Source organism: Anopheles coluzzii, chromosome 2 (assembly GCF_943734685.1).
Source record: "Anopheles coluzzii chromosome 2, AcolN3, whole genome shotgun sequence".
NCBI lineage: Eukaryota > Metazoa > Arthropoda > Insecta > Diptera > Culicidae > Anopheles > Anopheles coluzzii.
The window spans coordinates 90,329,447-90,351,342 of record NC_064670.1 but is presented as its reverse complement, the minus strand read 5'-3'; the positions used below and the strand labels follow the sequence as shown (position 1 = coordinate 90,351,342).

General features: G+C 43.3%; 2 protein-coding genes across 5 annotated transcripts in view; one reads left to right on the top strand and one right to left on the bottom strand.

The window, feature by feature from the left end:
* The first annotated feature begins 214 nt into the window (after positions 1-214).
* LOC120949619 (E3 ubiquitin ligase RNF157) lies at positions 215-5,762 on the top strand. Its single transcript, XM_040367028.2, has 6 exons — positions 215-650; positions 842-960; positions 1,030-2,064; positions 2,140-2,277; positions 2,356-3,617; positions 5,246-5,762. The coding sequence occupies exons 1-5, from the start codon at positions 563-565 to the stop codon at positions 3,556-3,558; spliced, it is 2,583 nt and encodes an 860-aa protein (XP_040222962.2). The 5' UTR covers positions 215-562; the 3' UTR covers positions 3,559-3,617; positions 5,246-5,762.
* A 5,572-nt stretch (positions 5,763-11,334) lies between these two features.
* The window catches only part of LOC120947310 (uncharacterized), a 34,674-nt gene continuing 24,112 nt past the window's right edge, over positions 11,335-21,896 (bottom strand). Inside the window, exons 6-14 of one of the 4 annotated variants that reach the window (XM_040362517.2) lie at positions 21,302-21,795; positions 20,895-21,032; positions 20,226-20,534; positions 19,925-20,161; positions 18,360-19,850; positions 17,994-18,284; positions 17,813-17,927; positions 16,050-16,094; positions 11,335-15,495 (exon numbers count right to left, since the gene is read on the bottom strand). In XM_040362517.2, coding sequence (XP_040218451.2) covers positions 15,299-15,495; positions 16,050-16,094; positions 17,813-17,927; positions 17,994-18,284; positions 18,360-19,850; positions 19,925-20,161; positions 20,226-20,534; positions 20,895-21,032; positions 21,302-21,795 — 3,317 coding nt within the window. In that variant the 3' untranslated portion in view covers positions 11,335-15,298. Of the gene's footprint in view, positions 15,496-16,049; positions 16,577-17,812; positions 17,928-17,993; positions 18,285-18,359; positions 19,851-19,924; positions 20,162-20,225; positions 20,535-20,894; positions 21,033-21,301; positions 21,796-21,896 lie in introns of all 4 variants that reach the window. The other 3 variants (XR_005750869.2, XM_040362522.2, XM_040362524.2) reach the window with 3 other exon arrangements.

Here is a 21,896-nt window from a genome sequence, read left to right as displayed (position 1 = left end):
CGTGGCCCGACCCGACCCGAACTCGCTGCACCAACGGGTCGGAGTCGCTTATGCTTTCTCGCACCTACCGGAGTCGTTGCACCCACTGAACCTACTTGTACCTTTAGGGTCGACCCGAACGACTCCGGGTCGCTTACGGATGGCTCCGACCCGCTAGGTTCGGGTCGACCCGCCCATCACTAGCGCCTACCGAAAACCGCCAAAATAATCTGGCCACACTGACACCAACCCCTCTCTAGTTGATATTTATTGGATCAGCCAGGAGAAAGAAAATTCACAAACTGTTCCTTGTTTTCTGCTCGGATTTGCCGTAACAAACAATAAACCAGCCAACGTACACCAACTAGCTTGCGTGCGTTTAGCTGCGAATTGCTTGCCAGTGCACGTATTTCGTCTACCATCGCGGGGAAGTGTGTTAAAATCGCAAGCATGAATACCTTCTAAACAACAACAACACAGACCAAACCTGCTTTGCTGGAGAGGGGGGTTTTGCTCGAAGGCTCGGAGGCAAGTTCGGACGTGGTAAAGTGACTACTGTGCAGGGTACCATCGGCCACGCAAAATGGGTCTGTTTGCAAGCAGACAGAATGCCACCGTCGAGGAAACGGACGTGAGCCTGAACCATCTGTACAAGTATCCACCCCGGTCGGGTAAGTACGAAACTGCCTGCTGCCCCAGGCCCGTGTGGTGGCGATGAACCTTTGTTCGTCGATGACGGAAGCACCTGACGGGAGCAGTGTGTTCCAGTTTTGCAGACTTCAACCAGATTATGGCGGTGGTGGTTAACCTATTTTTCTGTTTTCGCTTTTGCTGCCATTCCTTCACTCCTCCCCTACCGCAGGCAACTACTTCGGAACGCATTTCATCATGGGCGGTGAAAGGTTCGATACTCCCCAGCCGGAAGCGTACTTATTTGGCGAGAATGCTGATTTGAACTTTTTAGGTTCCAAGCCAACCCCCGTAAGTGTGGCGAGCTGCGAGCAGTATTCCGCATCGATTCAACATGCATGTTTTTCTGCTTAATTTTAGTTCCCTTACCCACCGCCACAAGCGACGGAACCGACGAAAACGCTGAAAAGTCTTGTCAACATTCGCAAAGAGTCGGTGCGCTTCGTGAAGGTGCTGGACGCGGGTGGCAACGGTGTCGTCAAGCCGGCTGGGGGCGATCAAGTCGCAAAGCCCAACCCCGCGACTACGACGACGACGACGACAACCAACGGTACCATCAGCAATGGCTACAACATCGAGTTCATCTTCGACGCCGATTCGCCCTGCCACATCACTATCTACTACTTCTGCATCGAGGACATCGGGCCGGGCGGATCGAATTACATTTCGCGCGATTCCTCCATGACGTCGGAAACGTTCCACTTCCAGCGGGGCGTCAATCAGCTGTTCTCGGCCCCGCACCACATCATCTACCCGGCACTGTACGCGGAGGAAAACCTGTCCTACAGCCCGGACAAGGACACGTTCCCCGTCGTCATCCACTGTGTCGTCGGTGAGGCGGCCACCGGTGGTGGCAACAGTGCGGTGGCTAACAGCAACACCACCACCGTTACCACCATTACCAACAACAACAGTGCGCTCACTGCCGGCGTAGCGAGCGACGGTGGCGGTGATAGTGGGGGGGCCGGCACGGGCAGCCGCCAGTCGCATGCCACGATCTGCGTAATCGATCACCATTCCGACGGGACGTACGCGCTGCGTGCGCTGAAGCAGAAGATCTTCGTCGACGGGCTGTACTATCTGCTGCAGGAGATCTACGGCATCGAGAACAAGCTGGCGAACAAAACGGTCACGGACGAGGAGACGGAGGACAACGGGAGCGAGTGCGTCATCTGCATGTGCGACACGCGCGACACACTGATACTGCCCTGCCGGCATCTGTGCCTGTGCAACTCGTGCGCGGACTCGCTGCGCTATCAGGCGAACAACTGTCCGATCTGCCGGGCACCGTTCCGTGCGCTGCTGCAGATCCGGGCCGTGCAGAAGGAGGGTGCCGGTGGCGGGGGTGGCTTACCGTGTGGTGGCAGTACACCGGCGGCACAGAATTCGGCCGACGTGAGTAGTTGGATGGTGAGGTGAATGATAATTTGTATTAATTTTGCTTTCCCTTCTTTGTTTTTTTCCCAACAGAGCGCTGATAACATTCCGGCCGGTTACAAGACCATATCACTGATCGAAGCACTGAACGGGCCGACGGTTTCAATGAAAGCGATCAACGGCAGCACCGACTCAACCGCTGGCACCGAAAATGGTAGCGAGAATAATCGGGTAAGTCGTAGTAAATGACACGCGAATGAAGCGAGACGGCGTATTAACCGATCTGTTCTGTTTTATTTGCGTTCCCAGAGCACCGAGAATGGTTTCGGATTCCGCAACAAAATGACCAAGTCATCCACCGATCACAGCAGCAACGGTGAGCTCGCCAACGGAAGCATCGTTTCGGAAAAGTCGTCCTCCGACATCCGGATGCATTTACTAGCTTCCGATGAAACGAACGCCATCGCCGAGGCCGGTTCCGGCGGCACGAACGTCGGCGGCATAGCGAATCCCACCACCGTCTGCACCAAAAAGGAGCTGCTCTCGAAACATTCGCCCCTGATGCAGCGAGCACCGGTCAGCAAGGACAAGAACCCGCGCGAAAAGGGCAGTCTGCACCGAATCGGAAACAGCGGCACGAACGGGTCGAACGGTGGCGCTTTGGTTTCATCCAAATCGAAATCACCCTCCGACCGCACGATCGGGTTCCATCTGGTGCACGAGAAACCGGCAGCGCCCGGGGCAGCGCTGGTGGGCAAAATGCCCGACTCGAAGCTCACCGATCTGACGGAAAACGACGACGACAGTGAGGCGGAAAAGCTTTCCCCACTGCTGCGCAAATCGGACAGCTACGATGCGGGCAGTAAGCTCGGAGACATGGCGATGAAGAAGCTGCTGATCGGTGGCTCGGGAACCATCGGTGAGCCGGTGAAGGAAAAAACATCGCCCTCCGCTGTGATAACGGAGCTGCTGAAGGGTGCCATCATCGGGAGCGATGATATCGGCGTGGAGGGCGGAGGCGTTGAGATGGGACTGGTCGGAGGGAACAGGGGCGCCGGTGGTGCAATTATATCGATCGTGACCGACGATTCGGAGGACTTCTACACGCCCGAAGATCCGCCGGCAACCAGCCCACTGAAATCGATCGACGATGACGACGACGAGCTGCCCAAGCTGGCCGAGATAGATACGGGCCGGAAAATGCTTGTAGCTGCTGCCGCTACCACCGCCCCCGGAGCTAACCTGGGCTCGGCGCCGCCGGCGGCACTCTCCGTACTGAAGGAAGAGTTCTCGCAGGGATCACTGCCGGACAGCCCGATCAGTGGCAATTCGCAAACGTCGACGCGCAGCTCGAGCGACAGCTACTCGTCCAGCTCCAGCACCCGGCAGCTGCTGTCGTCCGGTGCAGTGCCCAACGACACACCGACGCACGTGCTGAGCTCGTGCGATTCGACGGCGAACGGGCACAGCAGCGTATCGAAAGCGGCCGAGTGCGGCATCGAGAGTGATTAAGCTGCGGCTGCCGATGGTCGGATTGAGCGATGCAGTGGTGCTACAGGATTAGGAAAACGGTAAGTCACGTACTTTGCAGTGAGATTATTTACTTGTTCAATTATCTGTTTTCTGGTGGCAGCCAACCAATATTCGTAAACTAATGGAGTTAACACAAGAAAAAGGAATGTTTTTTGGAAGGATCAATTCAGCCGATATTTTGATGTTAGTTGTTCCCTATATTAACTTAATTATTTTGGTAAAATTTTATGCGATAGAAAACCATCTTAAGTAGGTCACACTGCAACATGAAGTAATTGAACTTTACTGATTTAACACATTCGTTGTCATATTGACTATACAAATTAAACAAAATTTCTATGCTAAAATTCTACACCAATTTCACAGTACGCTGTATTTTGCAGCTTACTGCTGCCGGGATTGGTTTGTTGGTCGCTATGAAATCAACTCTATTACTGAAATACCTCCACATCGAAATTAAATTGTACTCAGAACCGATGTAGATTCAGATTAAGCTCTGGGAACGGTACTGCTTCGATCAGGTGAGATCAGGTGGTGGAATCTAGAATCAAAGTGTATGTAGACCTGGTAGTCTCACAGCCTGTTTTTATAACCAAATTTGAACGTCACTTTTTGAAAGGACGTGTGAAAATTTTTGCTCAAACAGGCATTCTGGTCAATGGCGGATCTAGCGGTAGGCGGACTAGGCGGTCGCCTGGGGCCCCGCCGATTTAGGGGCCTAGAGTACTAGCGCCAAGGGCCAATGCAAACAGCTGATAGGTTGAAATTTCAGCCTACGATCGTAAAAGGGAAAAGGGATCCATTATCAGCTCAGGATCAGTTACAGGACCAGTGCGGTACTTATACGTATTCAGGTTCAATTTCAAGACAGGTTTGGGATCGTCATCAGTTCTTAGATGTATGCCGATATCGACTCAGAACTATTTGCAGGGTCGGTATTTGACCAGGACCCGTTGCAGGAGTGATGCGGGTTGATTTCAGTACCAGGATGGGTTCAGGATCAAATTCTGATCTGGTTCAGAAAGATAAGTTACTGAACCGGTAAAGATTGAGGAGCGATATCTTTTGTTATGCGCCTCCTTGGAATTATAAATTATTATTATTATTATTCAAAATTAAAAACGTATTGATTTCCTCCATGAATCCGATCAAACATTTAGTTGAGTATCCAAATTTACCAATTTCCAATTCCAATTCAAATTTTGATCCAAACCTCATTAACAACGAACGCATGAACATTCCGCGCAGATATTTTAATTTACACAAGTTTTTAGGGGTTCTCATAATGTTGGAACACTTCCTTGACTCTTTCTCACGATAATTAGGACTTTAAGTGTCGGTAAGTTGACTTTAAAGCTCTTTTTTGGGCAGGGTTATGTGGAATCCAATGGAATTCCAACATGACTGTCCAAAAATGATGCCGTAGAGTCAAATTATCCATCGCATAAAGTTGATTTTGCATAAGAAAGAGTAAAAAAACTCCCAAAATTATATGTACTCCGGAAATACCCCTTTAAAAGCTATTTTTATTGTTTATTTTATATTCAGTACGATAAATCAGTATCAAATTAAAACACTTGTGTGCTATTGCTAATTTATCATATTATTCGTTTGGTTGCGTATTAAAACTAATATACTTACTACACATATTCTCTCCTTGCAACAGTTTCTTCGTATATTGGAACATTATGTAGGCGTTCCAAATAAACGGACATACCAGTAAGTGCAATCCCCCGGAAGGAAGGTGTCACCAAAATGTACACCCAACACCCACAACCAGGATGTCATCGTCTTCGTCTTCTACGCCTTCTTCTTCTTATTCTTCTTCTTCTTATTCGCCATATGACCGTACATCATATAACATTTGTATTGTCTGTTTCGCAATAGCCTTCTTCCCTCGTTCGTTCTCCTCCATCATCATCATCATCATCATTATCATCAACCATCTCTAATCTTTCCTCCTCCCTCTCTTCAACTTAAAGTCATTATATTGGCTGTCGTGCATTCACTGCCGATGGCCAGGATCTGTGTTAGGTTAATTTTTTTCCATTTTTATTTGACTGTTAAGTACTCTACCGGAACAAACACACGTAGCATAGCATTCAATGGTAAATGTAAGTGTGCGTAATATGATAATAAAAACGATATTTTCATATTTAAACCAAAAGCAGTATGTAACATTACACCTATCGTATCTAATTTATTGTTGTAAATAACCAAAGGAATGAGAAAGTGAGAAAGCTTCTAATTTTAAGTTTCAAAACTATTGTTGCTACACATTTCGTACATCACTAAGAGTCACGCTTCACACTGCCGTCGATGGTGGTTGTTGGGTTAACCGGCAAAAACGTCAAAAAACCCGTACAACGCATTGTTGATCGTTCGTGTGATCATGCGTCCAAACTTCTGTGTTAGTAGAGAAATAACGTTTTGTTTAAATGCATTGTGGATGCTAACGTTGTGCCATAGTTACCAGCTTTTGTCTTCGCAGTTTTAACGGCGATGCTTCTGTTTCCGTTATTGTAAGTCCGATTAGTAGCAGCAACAGCAACATAAAGTACACGAAAGTCAACTTCCCTCGAAGTGACATGATGTAATCTGCCTAAATTTTCAATTTTGTGCCTATTTGATCGAACTGACAATATTGTTTTTAACACAGATTCGTTACTAGGGCAGAGCAAGGCACGAATTAATCACTCTTGTGTCTGCTTAGTATGAAGGTTGAACTTACTTTAACACCAGTCAGACTATCAGTGAGATCAATTCTGCATAACAGCCACAGACTTCGCATGGACTGGCGTGTATGCATCAAGTGGGGTTGATATGACCCACTGCACAACAAATAGAGAAACAATTAATCTATGACCCAACGCCAGCCTAATTCACACACCACGTGAGAGATTCCCACTAATTGGGGGAAAAAGCTTACCTGTAAAAGTGTAGTGTATTGGTTGTCGTAATATGTTATCTTCGAAGCCATAATTTTGATCTCATTTGGGACGTTTTTTTATATAACAAAAAGCTAGGCTTCATTGCTTAGCTTAGGGCTAAATTACGGATAACAATTATTTATAAATTCTTATTCTATTTGGCCAACTGGGGGCAGTTCATACATGGAGAGATGGATAATTTAGATTCAGTTTCATGAATTGAATGAATCTTCAAAGGTTATCAATCCTTTGAAGATTCAAAGGAAAATTTGCCAATGCTTCACTACTAACACATTTCGAAGCGATCTTAAGGTACATAAAGAGGTTTGCAATTCACCTAAAGACTGTGGGACGCTATTACTATTTATCCTTAATCAATCCCATGACAGCGATACGATGCTTAAGATTACCCGGGATTGTAAAACTTGAATCCATGACATCGGCACACTTTTTCGATGTGTCAAAATTGTTTGAAAAAAAATTCTTCGATTCAAGATTCGAATCACTCATCACTGAAGATTAATATGAATAAATATTTTCGTAATATCCATGAAGCACATCACTAGACCATAAATGACTAGAACCCAAGACGGTTATGATGTAAGTCTTGCCATTTGTGCATTATGAAATGGTTATCATATGAATTATACATTTTGTTTTACAACTGAAAACTTCAATTGACTTTTCTAATGATGGAAAAGGTACATTACCGATCCAATACAATCATATCTTTGCCATTTACCTAGAGCTTAGTAATTATTAAACTAAAGCTCGCTGTTAATGTAGGAAAAAAGAGAAGCGCAGAAAAAAGAGCGTACAGTGGAACCAAGTCATGAAAACTCCGTATCGCATATCGGGAACGAAGAGTTTCATTATAGGATGAGAAAAACAACCGACAACAATAGACGCACATTTGCCAATGCTATCGAAAGTAGGGGCCTCCGCACAATGCAAGTTGATTGAAACTCGGAAACAAAACACATCTGTTGGATAAATCAGATTCTAATTTAAATTTGTGATTTTGTAACGAATCTTTACTAATACATCCTGAAGACTTGTGATTTAAAAAATATAGGAACAACATGTTTCTTCCTTTTTTTGCTTATCACTCCAAAAATATAGCTAAAAACGTAGCTTGGTAATACTTGTAACATTCAATATTGTTTAACAAGTTGTTGGCTGCATCCATTGACGCCCCGCTAATTAGAGAAAAAGTTGAACAGTAAGACCACATTAGTTTTTGACAGTGCAATCAGATTTGGAAAAAGTGTCTCTTTAACAAAAATGATAATGAATACATTATGCAGCTCTATGCAAAATATCGTTGATCGAAGTGTCAATAGTACGTAGTACACCAGATCAAAAATTTTATGTTATTTCTTTCACTGTCTTTTATATCTGATTTAAATGTGAAAATCTGTGAAAAGTGAAATGTGATTTTTTTTATCATGTTTATGTTAGTTGGCTATAGTAACTCAAGTAAAATGAGCTGTGTAAGTTACAACAGACCCCCTAGCATTACCCGTTGAGCATTATGTACCATACTTTAGCATGTATAACAACCCCCTTATACGTAAAACTGACCGAATTCAGATTAAGGGGGTCGCATTGCACGGATAGTAACTTTTCAATTGCAATGCAATTTATGAAGATTGTAATGATGAGGATGACATAGTTGATTTTTGAGTGGCATCGTTTGAAAAAAGCAGTGAGGATGATATGGAGCAATTCTATGAACTTTCATGTAAATCATTATTTATAATAACATTGTCTTTTGAATTCTGTAAAATTAAGACTAAGTGTTGTAAGTGTTGCCATAATTATATTTGTTTATTTGTTTATTTGTTTATTTGTAAATGTTAAGCGATTGGCCATCATTGGCCTTATCACTGATCTTATAAACTAAACTTATAATAACATAAAGCATCACAGTACAATGTAACATCAGCACAAAATAAATAACACAGAGTATCACAGCAAGAAAAACAGGTTAACTTAGGGAATTCCAGTCAAAAGAGTCATAATGTGCATTAAATCTAATAGCCATCGCAGTCAAAGGTTCATTATCGCTATATGCACGTCTAGTTTGGTCAACTCTTAGTAGCCTAAAGTTTCTTAAAATACGAGCAGGTACGTGGAAATTAACTCTAGCTAAAAGGTCCGGTGAATCTATCTCTCCTAGGATGATTTTTTTCATAAACAAGATTTGCGCCGTTTCGCGACGAGTAGCGAGAGACTCGAGTCCAAAAATTAAACACCGGGCATGATAACTAGGTCTCGCTGCTACGTTACGCCAGGGTGTGAACCGTAAGACCAAACGGGTGAATTTTTTCTGCACTGACTCAATCTTATTCGACCATAACGACGACGCTGGGCACCAAACTACTGAGGAGTATTCTAAGATGGATCTGACTAGTGATTTGTAGAGTGCGACAAGACAATGTGGGTCGGAGAATTCTCTCGACTGCCTGCGTATAAATCCTAGCATTCTGTTCGCTCTATCAATAATTTCGTTATGGTGCACATGAAAGTCAAGTTTACGGTCAAGGGTAACTCCTAAGTCTTTTACTGCACTGTGTCGTTGTAATTGTGTACCGGAGATGCAGTAGTTAAACACTATTGGACAATTAGAACGGTGAAACGACATGGACAAACATTTATCAACAGAAATTTGTAGGTCGTTGTTCAGACACCTGTCGGAAAAAGAGTCGATCGATGCTTGCAGGACAAGACAATCACCAAAACACCTCACAGGAAAAAAAGTCTAAGATCGTCCGCATACAATAAACATTCAGATTCCCTTACTACAGTAGTAACGTCATTGAAAAATAGAGAAAACAGCAAAGGTCCAAGGTTACTACCCTGTGGCACGCCTGAACAACTCACGAATTCCCTAGATGTCATACATTCAACTTTCACGCGATATCGACGATTGGTGAGGTAAGATTCGAACCACTCCACTAAAGGGGTAGAGAATCCAAGACGAGCAAGCTTAGCCAACAGCAAGCGATGATTCACCCGATCAAAGGCTGCCTTAAGGTCGGTATAGATGACATCCATCTGGGCTCCCGAAGCGAATGCAGCATGGCAGTGAGATACAAACTCCACCAAATTGGTGGTCACACTGCGGCGGGGGAAGAACCCGTGTTGGCGTGTTGATATCAGCGAGCGGCAACAGTTCAAGAGCGAGTTCTGGACGACGACTTCAAAAACCTTAGCACCTGCAGGCAAAGTAGTAATGCCACGGTAGTTTTCCACTAAGCTCTTATCCCCCTTTTTATGCACAGGAAACATGTAGGACGATTTCCATGCTGCTGGAAACATACGCTGATTGAGAGAGAGTGTGAAGATACGAGCCAGAGGTCCGGCCAAAACTTCGCTGCATTTGGCAAGAACTGCGGTTGGAATACCATCAGGTCCAGGGTTGTAGGATGATTTGACCTGCTTGAGCGCCTTTAGCACAGAATCTCTGGAGATGTTTATGTCACGCACATTAACATCGACAGCGTCGGAGGGCACGTTGTTGAGAGCAGCATCCAATGAGAAGCCAGGAGCTTTAGTGGCAAACGAACTCATGAAACGATCGGCAAATAAATTGCAGGTTTCCTCTTTGGTACACGAAGTTGTTCCATTAAAGGAAACTATATCTGGCAGGGAGCTGTTTTTCCGTTTTGTGTCGACATACCTCCAAATTTTTTTCGGTTTTCTTCTTAAGCTGAACTGTATACGAATCAAAAAACGAGAGTGTAGTCGTCTATTATAGCTTCTATATACATTGTATGCAGCGATGAACCGCAATCTCGATTGTTGTGTTCCACTGTTTTGGTAAAACCGATAGCAGGAAGATTTGTTTCGTTTTAAACGGCGTTATTGAGCATTACCCCACGGTGCCCACGGATATGTTTAACGATTCTCAGCTGGATTGGTTTAAGAGATCAAATGAGGCAACTGTGTTAAAAACAAGGGGAAAATAACTCCGATTTATAAAAGGACTACATGACTTATCTCCCTCTTACGGTCAATAATTAGAAAAGATTTATTGATTTATGTAACCTTTTTTCTTAAATTCATGTACAGTCTTTCCCCGAGTTACGCGAATAATGCGCTTTGGAGACATTAAGCCGAATATCACGTTTTCAGTCACCTTTTATTTTCGCCAAATAGTTATACTTGAATAATTCTAGTCCTTTTAGGTACTGATTTACTTATTTAACACAGTTCATGTAGAAAATTTGGTTATTTCTGTCGTTTTTGGGCAGTCTAGCAAAAGATTGCAATCTATTTTGCATTTGACGATTGTTAGAAAACCAAAATTGTACCGATTAGACCAGGGGTCTCCAAACTACGGCCCGCGGGCCGCATGCGGCCCGCAAGAGCTTAAAATGCGGCCCGATGACTTTGCCAGATTTAGAATAAATATTAGGTTATTTTGACTTTTTCAAAAGATTGTATTTTTTTTTTACATATCTTATACAAAAATCAAGCTTTAGTAACACGAATCTGTTCAAGTATCGTTAGTATTTTGTTATAAAATGAGATTTAAACGTTCACTCATCAATTATAGGTAACATCAAATGGCCCTCAACATAATGATTTTTGAAGCAATGCGGTCCGCGGGCTGAAAAGTTTGGAGGCCCCTGGATTAGACATATGATTTCGGTTCACCTTTTTCAAATTCGCGTAACTCGGTTGAAATACTATAATACGAAATTAATCCAATATCAAACATATATGAACCTTTGTGAAAATTTAAAAAATTTGAAAATTTGAAACATGAAAAGGAAAATCGTGAAGTGTATGCCTCGAAGCCAAAAAATAAAAACACTTTATTGATGCAGTGGTTTTACTTTATTTTTGCACTTATTAAGTTTATTTTCATACATGCGACCGGTGCTCTACTAACACATGGTTTATTTTGTCTATATCCGCTATTGCGATATTGATGGGGGGGTATTGTACAATTGGCTCATCCGTTAACAATGATAATTTATGTATCGATACTGATGATAGTAATAATAATAATTTAACAGCTTAAGGTACTTATGCTTATGTCAATTGTAGAGTTTACTGTGTCCAACATGCTTTCGTATATAGTATTTGTCCCGCCAATTTGTCTGTGTTGTTGTTTTCATTATGTTATTATGAGTAAAGTAATTGTTATTATTACTATTATTGTTCAGCATAATTGAAGCTGTTTCCGTTTAGTTTGTGTCGGTTGTGGTAGAAGAGTTGTGCGGTAAGCGCCGCCGCCATCCTTCAAACGGTTTTGTCGGTAAAATGTTCTTTGCTTGCGCTACAGCTCTACATGAAATGCAATCTTGCTACTAATGATTTTATTTTGCATACGCATATTTACGAATATTTTTCCTATGCAATGTTTAGCATGGTATTTGTGAATGTATTTCTTGTTTCTTATGTTAAATCATGTTTATGCTTGCTGTTGCTTCTGGTGATGGTGACTTCAACTGAATGTCAACTGCTGACTATGTTTACCTTAAAACAAATAGCTCAAAACAAGATGGAAAGTTTTGTTTTTGCTTACATAACGAAACAAAAATAAAAACTAAAAACAAAATGTTATACTAGGTTTTCTACTGCGTTGTGATTTATTTTCTAATTCGAATGAGCAACAAAGCGCCGCGTGCAGCATAATGGTAAACGAACCGAAGATAAATTGTACTTAGATTTTGTGGCTTATCCAAATCCACTACATCATTACCCATCTCGTACCAGAGGAGCAAATTGAGGTAAATAGTAAGACGGATGCATTTATTCTGGGGGTTTTGCTGTGTATTAATCTTTGTGTGAGTTTTACAAAATACATAACATGCTGTTTATGGTACATGCTTTCGCTAATATGGCAGTTGCGCAACGCACAGGCACGCACAACGAAAAAGGAATGGTCAACGTAACGGTTTCTCATTTTTAAGATCACACAAAGCACGTCCTTCACTTTTCAATAAATTAATTTAACTCGCCCACTTTAACTCAATCTTGCTCATATTAAACCTAACAGAAAAAATAAAAACAAATAAACAAATGCCGCTGTCCTATTCAAAATATTTAAATTTTCTCTCTCTCTTTTTCTATCGCTCTTACAACCTCTCTTTCTCGCTTCTTCATATATGGCGTATCGTGTTTATAATTTTTGTTTTAAAATTGTACTACTTTGCGACCGGATTATTCGCTAGTAAAAGGTATTATACTCTTTCCCTACTATACTTTGCTCCCTTTGCTTGCTTCCTTTCCGTTTGTAACAAAATGAATTCTTTTTGTCGCTGCTAGATCAACGCCTTTTTTCACTGTTAATGCATATAAAAAAACAACACTGAAATAAATGTTTACTATAATTTAGATACCTTTATACACTTAAGTCTTATGGCAGCAGATTTACCACATCGGAATAGAAGAAGGATTTTGTTTACTTTTCAAACAAATAGGATTATAATAAATTAAAAAAAAAACGCTCCAAGCAAGATTAATCACCTTTTTCGTAAAATTTCCTTCAGGTGGCATTGGGCAAGGTATTAATTGTCGTCGATAATTGAATACTGGTAATTTTAATGTCTTTTTCTTGCTTCTCCCTTTTCTCATCTTCCCCACAAATCTGTCGCTTTCCGCTAATTGTTTAAAAATTGACCGAGCAAATAATTGAGTGTATGGTATGCTATATTCGTGGTTGCACGGGTGTGTGGAATTGTTTCTAACTTAATGGGCACCACAGCGAACCGGTTTTGTGATGTTGGTTGATGACTGTTGTCCAAATGCACTCCTTAGCTCCTTTGTTTGTCCCCAGTAACATCGTGAAATGTGCATGCTTACGAGTGCGATAGTATACTTGTATGTTCGAGAACTATAACATCTACTATAGCATTGTTTGCTTTATAATTTGGAATAATAGTCATATTAACTGTCAAAAGCTCCATTCTGTAAGTTCACAGACAGATTGTAGTTAATAGTTATTGTTTCGGTTTTGTCTTGCACCCTTAGTTGAACTTGAAAAGTATGTAATTTACGACCCTTGTAGCTGACGTCTTAGTAAGGAGGGAGTTGTGCAGCTTTCAGTTCCGTCGAAAATGGGATTGTGTAGTTGGGTACATTTCGTTCTGTTGCAGCGTTTAACTTCATTAGCATTTGCATAATACATATTCTTGCGGTAGGTAACGGTTTGCTTGTCACCAACACAAACAGAGCAAGCACGATGCAACAAAGTGCATCTCGTAATTGACCGCGCGCGCTTGGTGTCACATCTTGTCTTGTTTTTTTTTACTAGTAATTTTATTGAGCAATTGTGTGGTGAGAGACCATCCGCATGGTCCTCAAAAAACCCGCTCGATCGATGATTTCTTCGCATATGATTGCGTGTATGATATGATGAGTGTGCAGTTTGATTCGACGCACCGACATGTGGCAAAGCTTCAAAGCTTCTGACACGCACGTCGACCCATTCTTCGATGGTTGGTTGATATGGATATGGATGTGGATAAGTGCGGTAATGCATGCTATACTATTGATCATTAATGCATAGGATTTAGTGCCCTGTTTTATGCTACTTTATGTGGCGGGCTCTTAAATGTGGCTAGCAGCAGTAGCAGCAGTACCGACCAAAAAAGCTCTGTAGGTGGTGTAGGACGCGACTTGCTGCGTTGGATACAAGGTATATATTATATTTAGTCTTATTTAAATATTCGCATTAAATAGGTCTAACTTTTATATGTACAACAACAGTTCTTGTATAGCTCCCATCCACTATATTTGTTACGGCTGTCTTATCTGTTTGTGTAATATCGAGACTTAATCGTACTAAAACCTCCCTACAGCCGACATATAAATCGTCCGTTCGTTGACATCGTCACTAGTGAGAAGAATGAGTTCTACATATGCAAGAATAGTTGAAAAACTAAATTAAAAGATGGATAAAAAAGCCGCACCCTGTTCAAGTACCGGTTGCGCTGCTGAAAGAGTAACTTGATTTTAAAATTAGACGTACGTCATTGATGTAGCCCACGCCCTCCAAAACACGACCACTCCAAAGCTTGTCTTCTTTAATCCTGGCCCTGGCAGTGGAGTATGCACATGATTTGCTTGGGATAGATCACTGTGAAACAAGTGGTCTCGTGCTTTGTATTATAAAGAAAGCGTTTCCAAAATAACTACTAAACAAAATCCGACATCGAAAACTGTGCCGCACTACGCAGAAGTCTTAGTTTTCTCCTGCTCGGATAGGAAACCTGTGAAAGCTCAACGATATTCATGTGGCTATGTTACTTTTATATTACCTGTGGGCGATATTTTATCGATCTCTGAACTATTAACTAAGGCCCGTACTGACTTGTAAAATTATGTTTTGCACTGGAATGCCATTCAACATCGATGCTTTTAATATTGCAATCGCGCGTTAATTGGCGGGTCAAAGACACATATTAATGCGCCTTCAATAAGGAACAAAAAATCTTATAAGAATAGCTTCTCAGAATAGATCGATTGAGTTGCGTGTGTTTTCAAATCAATGGCAGTTAAATTGCATAGTATGTGGAGATATGGGGTATTAGATTAGTCCTACCTAAAGTAATGCAGTTCTTGCAGCAATGCACGAATGCACATCGTTGGTGCAGCATGTGCACAGTAAGATAGTCAGTGTCACAATTGATTTTTTCTTCGTTTTTCGCATTTCACGTTTTGGAGGCTTTCTACTAGGTCAGCCTGAATGCAATTTCTAAACCATTCTTTACAATGCCACACGATAAGACACGGGGACGGAAGTCAACGAGCGCCGACACTCTCTACATTTAGGTGAAATAGTTTTCACGCTGCTGATACAGCGGAAGTGGTTCCGCCGGCGAGTCCGTGTCGTAGTCTTCCAGGTCCGATTCATAGTGATCTCGGTCGTCGTTCGGTTTGCTGCTTCCCGATGCGTTTGCCGCAGTACTAAACTGTGCGTTGCATTTGCGTTTTATCTTGGAGGGCAGTACGGCCGACGAGTCTTCTGTGGTGTTTCGTGGTTCAATATGGTGCAAAATAAATATCAGAAAATAAGGTAGACAAAGGATGAAGAAGGGATAATTAGTATAAATCGTTCGAAAAAAAAACAACAAAGCATACATGTTAATGCGATCAACCAAACACATGCACGAAACACAGTCATTGGTTTCATTAAAAATGAAGCAAACGAGACATGCACTTTAGGCTTTTGAAAGGACAGTTTTTTTTAATGCATATATTGATAATATGCGGATCGATTTATGAATGATATGAGCGTGTAAGACACAATTGTGTTAACGAGAAATGAGTTTGAATCTGTTTTAAGTATTTCTTTTCAATATAATTTTCCATCAATTTTTCTCCAGATCTTGTAAATAATTTATGCGAATTAGTACCATTAATTTTAAAAAAATCTTAATAATCATGTACTGCAGATTACGAACTTTTGCTTTGTTTTTGCTTACACACAGCAAGAATGAAAACTTTCCTCTGCTACGTATTCAGTTCAATACTTTACGCAGTTTCTGTCATTAAATTGTATAATACCGTAATACAAACCTTTGCGCTTATCGCGTGCACCATCATAGCTCGCCGGTTTATCCTCTGCGTGATTTGGGTGGTGGTGTGGTGTTAGAGTTTGAGTCGAACACAAACGCAAATGTGATGATAGTTTTGTCGCAGGAAATAAATTAAAAGTGTTGGATCAAGTTGTTATGAAGGGTGGCGGCGCAAAGATAGACAGAGTGTGTATTAAGATGGCGTAATAGAAGTTTTGTGTATGGCAAAATGAATGCGGTGAAGAAGGGGGTGGTGTTGACTTTTCCGAACGCTACAGAACAGTTTCGTTCCCGGTACGGTGGCGTTAACGTGCACACACATCGATAGCAATTTTTGGTGTTCACGTGCTGCACGTGCGGGCATTTCAATAGGCAAACATAACACAACAAACACAAACACACGCAAACACTACTGCTGCCGCTGCTGTTGCTGCTTCTGCTGCTTCATTCAACACAAAATGGCAAGACAAGCGCATCCTCTACTCTACTTCTGTGCATTATTAGTGGCTGAATGATGGTTTGGGTTTCCTGATGCAAAAATATAAAAAAAAAAATGTTGAAAACAAAAAAAGAAAATCAAGTGAATTAAAACCCGTACTTGGTAAATTAAAATTATGTAAACAAACAAAAAGTAATTAGGAAAAAGAAGAAAATAATAGCTAAATTACTAAATAAATAAGAAATGGTTTATGGAGATATTCAAAAAATCTATAAAAAATATAGTTAAGTAATGGCATAATATACTTTAGACATAAATTTATAATATAAAACAAAAAAAGATGTAATCAAAAAGTGCATACGTAAAGAAATATATATAAGTCTAACATGCAATGTGGCAATTTTAAAGAAAAAAACTAATCAATACAATAAAACTATAACAATGTCAACAAATCCATGTCAGCGACACGTACTCAATTGTGATGATCAGAGGTGATACTCAAAACGATTGGTATGACATTTTAGCGACCATCGCTCAATCAATCACTATGTCATGACTTTTTTTTACTGTGATCAGTTCTGCAAAATGTCACTGGCATAGTCATGACACATTCGCTCTCAAACAAAATCATGTCTGCGTCATGTCTACTGTGATGATCAGAGCTGAGACTCAAACAGTTGGTGCGACCATCACATGCTTGATAACAGTTTGAGCGACCAACCCTTGGTTAGCCACTTGGTCGCGACATTGTGCATCGGTGATCATCACGATAGTCCTGGGAGATATGCGGTACCACACGCCAAGTATATTTCAAGAATGTCGTGATGATTACTGACAGAAAATGTCGTGATTATCACCAACCGAAAATGTCGTGACCATGTAAGTGACCAAGAGTTGGGTGCTAAACAAAATGTCACCAAACAAGTGATTGATCCACCAACTGCTCGAGTCTCACCTGTGATCATCTCAGTTGTGTACGTGAAACAAATGTATGAAATATATAACAAAAATGTATGAAACGAAATATTTATGTTTTTAACAGTTTTAACAGTATTTAACAGTTTGATATAAAAGTTCTATTGATGGTGGTTAACAAGCTGTGCGCTCAAACATAGTGCATCAATAATTACTTGAACCATACATAACAAACACAACAAACAATTTAAATTTCGTATCCCAATTTCAACACAACACAACAAACACTTCAAAAGCTGATTATAACTAATCTAATATACTCTTTCCAAAACTGGATCAAATTTCATTTCCAAAGGATTCAAATTTGAACCAGGCACGAAGGCATTACTAACACAAAATGCAGTTCTTACCTGCGACAATTTTGCTCATTTGCATCACCTGCTGAGCGAGGATTTGATTGAGCTGGATGAGATGTTCACGCTGTTTCTTTTCCGCGTTCGGCACTGGATTCAGTCCACCGGCCTCCTGTTGAGTGCATAAATGCATTAACATTCTCTGTCTGTAACGTAGCGTTAGTATCGATCGACTTACATTACTACCACCGGCACCGCCGCCAATCGGGGTGTCGGAGAGCATTTTCTTGATCGCTTCCACCTTCTCCTGCCGGCGCCGCTTCTCCTCCGGCGACAGTTCCGGCGTCTGCTCAGGTACGTAGCGTTCGGGGATGAGGATCTTGCTCGGTGCGGCCAGCAGCTTATCGATGGTGTGTTCGGAGATTTTTTCCCGCGGCCCAAGGGCGGACCGTACCACGTCCGGTGCGTTCGAGCGGGGCCGTATCGTGACCTCCAGGTCGACGTCATCACGCGCTCTCCAGTTGACATTCTGAAAAGGATGAGAATTATTGCATCGAATTCCAACAACTACCCTTGCCAAAAAATGATGTTATAACACACGTACATTTTTGTTCATATCATTTTCGCTGTGCATCAACTCGATGGACTTTGCATTGACGTGATGGGGCGCCGTGTGATGCCGACGCTTATCCTTCGGAACGGCTCGGCGCTGTCGGTTTTGCTGAGCTTGCTGGCGTTGCTGCTGCTGGTACTGCTGGTCGTCTTTCATGCTCGAGGTCGCTTTGGTCTCGCCACTTCCCGACGAGTCACCGCTATTCTCGCCAACGGTCATGTTCCCGCCCGTTGCCATTTCGTTGATGATCTGCTTCGCCGCCTCACTCTGGAACACGGGATCCAGCTCCGCATCGGCATGCGTGAGGCTTTGTATCGATTCCGTCTTGCGTTTCAGCCCGCTCAGCGAGCTGGTGGACATTCCGGTCGTGCTGCCGGTGCTTCCGACGCTGCCGAGATAGCTAGACTGGTACGACGAAACGCTCCCAACGCCCGACACTCGACTGCCATCGTTGCTGAGGTACTTCGATTGCAACCCACCGTCAAAGTTACCCGTGTAAAGATCGGCCTGGCGATCGATCAGCGAAACAGGGTAGCTGTTTCCGTTCGTCGAAGCGACGACGCTGCTGTAATAATCGCTCATCAGCTTGTTTCCGTCGAGCGAGCCGCCAACACCATCACTGCCCGATTCGTGACCCTGCACAAACAGCTCATGCGTTTCGTACCCTCTGGGCAGCGATTTGGAGCGCTGGTAATCTTCCATCAGCTGTGCCTCCTCCTCCAGCACCTGATCGAGGCTGAGGGCCAGATTGCGATCGTTCTTTTCCTTGTCTCGCATCCGTCGCTCGGATTCGCGCTTCACGATGCGAACCGTTTTAATTTCCTGCTTATCGGCTGGATTCAGCATACCGCCGGCACCGTAGTTGTACAAAGGTCCCCCGGCCGAGTACAGATCGTCCAACGATTCCGCACCTTCGATGGGCTCCTTAGCGCGGCTGCTCGGAAGGAACAGGCTTTGCATTTCGTCATCGATCGTCAGCACGCTCGATGCTGAGGACGACAGGGCGCGATGGTTGCTGGCGGACGAGACGGATGATTCTTTGCCCGCCAACGAATCGAGATCCGTCTCTACCCAGGACGAAGAATAGCTACGCTTGTGCTTTGCGCTAGCCGATTGTTGCTGCTGCTGCTGCTGCTGGTCGCGTTTTTGTTCCTGCGAATGCGCCATGTGCTGTTGCTCATCGGCCTGCAGGCGATCCATCATTTGCGCCTCGTGATTATCGCTGTAAGAGGTCAGCTGACGCACGGCTTGACCGAGCTCCTGGCGCTGGCGTTGCATGTCACCGACCAGCAATTTCGCGCGCTTCAGCTCCGACTCGAGCACTGCGGTCACCGAACCGGGCATGTACTGGTTATCCATCGGTGAGGCTGAATCAAACACCGAATGCATCGAACGATGCTCACGGGAAGCTTGCAGCTTCTGACGCAGTACCAGCAGCTCCTGCTCCAGCCGAGCGTTCGTTGAGACGGTCTTCTCCAGTTTCTAAAAGCATGCCGAAAAGAGGAGATAAATTAATATTTTTAAACACTCTTTTTTTCGTTTTCAGTATAATTCACCTTCGAATTAGCTGCCAGCAACTGATGCACCCTTGTCAGCTCACGCTCCAGCGTATGCTGCTGCTGCCGGGCGGTATCCATCGCCATCGGCATGTTTCCACCTTCCCGATTCAAAACGTGCGTCTTCAGTGTCGCGAGCGCTTTTTCCAAATTTTCCTTATCACGCTGCAGCGCTTGCAGTGTGCCGGATTCTTCCTGCATTAGTTTATCGATCTGGTATAGCTGCTGCACCTTCGACTGCACAAAAGAAAATGGGTTAGAAATTCGTTTACTTAAGAGATTTGATTATCGTCGTACTCACCTGTAGCTCCACGTGGTTCGGGCTGGTACGATCCCACTGACGCTGCTCTTCCTGCAGCAAACGGCGCTCCTGCATGCGCTGATTGAACTCCAAGCGATCGAGCGTGGCCGATTCGGGCGATTGGAGTTGCTTCTTGCCACCGACCGGACCACGGTACAGACTGCCCAGCTTGACCATGTTGTCGACCAGATTGATCAAGGGTTTCTCCTTTTCGTACTGCTTTTCCAGCTCCGTTAGCTGTTGCTTGAGCGCATCCAGGCGGGCTAAACTGTCCGCCTTCCGGTTTCCCTCAGCGGTGCGGATAAGGTTCTAAAGTTGGTTAAGATAATCAGTTAATGAATGGAAGAACAAATTTCTAATGCTTGATGTTAGGTGTTGCTGTTTTGTCACGGCAATGTTCTTTTGGTCGCATTATTTTATCTTTCCAGCACCAAAAATCACTTGAGCTTTCACTTAAATGTTAGTCACCAAAAAATGTTAAAAAATGAACTGAATTCGCAAAATTCAATGTTAAAAATAAGAGAAATGATAATATTGCGTATTTTGTTAGTTTTATGTGCAAAACTTATTCTTATTGTGCTAATTAAACCCAACCAATCGTCAAAATTCCATCCACAGAGCCACCGAAAGTTAAAAACATATAAAAATTAAAACACAAAAATAATAAACCTGTAATTCATGAATGTTCGTGCAGCACTGTTCGATCGATCGCGCTGTTTGACTGTTCTGTCGTCGCAACTGAATCAACAGCAGTATCAACTCTTCGTGCGTCCGGTTTAGCAGATCACCAGCAGACACATCCAACGGCTACGAAGGTACGAAAGTTACGAAGAGTATGTTTAAACAATTTTGCTGATAAGCCTAAAACACATCTCTTAACGATCTAGTTTCGCATTTGCTTGAAAGTATCATAAACAAAAAAACATCTTTAAAGATCACAGATCTCGTTTACGGAAGGAACAATTGGAGTTAGCAACGATCATGCTGTCAACACATACAAACATACTTCTTGATAAACCTTCCGACCACTTCATCCTGTTCGACACCTCGCTAGTTATCTTCCTTCCCAATCTTACCTTCGCATCCAATCGTTCACTCGAGGCATCCCTGTTCATACGACCGTTCATATATCCGCCCGGCTCGTTGCCAGTAGCACCACCTGCCGTAGTAGGGGTCGCCGACCAGTGCGCCGGCCCATCGGGCCTACCTGCCATGGGCGATTGCGGGGAAGCGTCCTGCGGCAGCTGCTGCTGGTCCTGCATCGTTGCCAAGCTTCGGTCGATGTTTTGTAGCTGATAGTGCTGCTGAAGGTTCAGCTCCTGGGCACGCTGCAGCTGGGCCTGGGTGTACAGGTCGTGCGTCGACTCGAAGCTTATGTCGGGCCGAATGTACTTGTCGCTAGCGTAATAGTCAGCGGCAGCAGCGCCCATCATCATGCCCTCGTAGTAGCTGCTTCCGGGCGTTCCCGCTCCCTTTGCCACTGCCTGCAGGTAGGCGGGATCGGATGGGTCCGGCTTGACCGTTAGCGCGACCTTCGGAAGGTTGAACACATTCCGCACCGATATCGAGGCTGGAGAAAAAAGAAGGGGTGCGAAAAAAAGGGGGGAAAGTGCAAAAAGTGGAATAAAGAAGTTGAAAACGTTAATACACTTTTTGCTCCTTGGGAAATAA

Bases quoted from the DNA above. Each gene is read 5' to 3' on its own strand.
- LOC120949619 (XM_040367028.2), top strand. From the start codon at position 563: ATGGGTCTGTTTGCAAGCAGACAGAATGCCACCGTCGAGGAAACGGAC. The intron at 2,065-2,139 runs GTGAGTAGTTGG...TTTTCCCAACAG, and splicing joins CGGCACAGAATTCGGCCGAC to AGCGCTGATAACATTCCGGC. The intron at 2,278-2,355 runs GTAAGTCGTAGT...TTGCGTTCCCAG, and splicing joins ATGGTAGCGAGAATAATCGG to AGCACCGAGAATGGTTTCGG.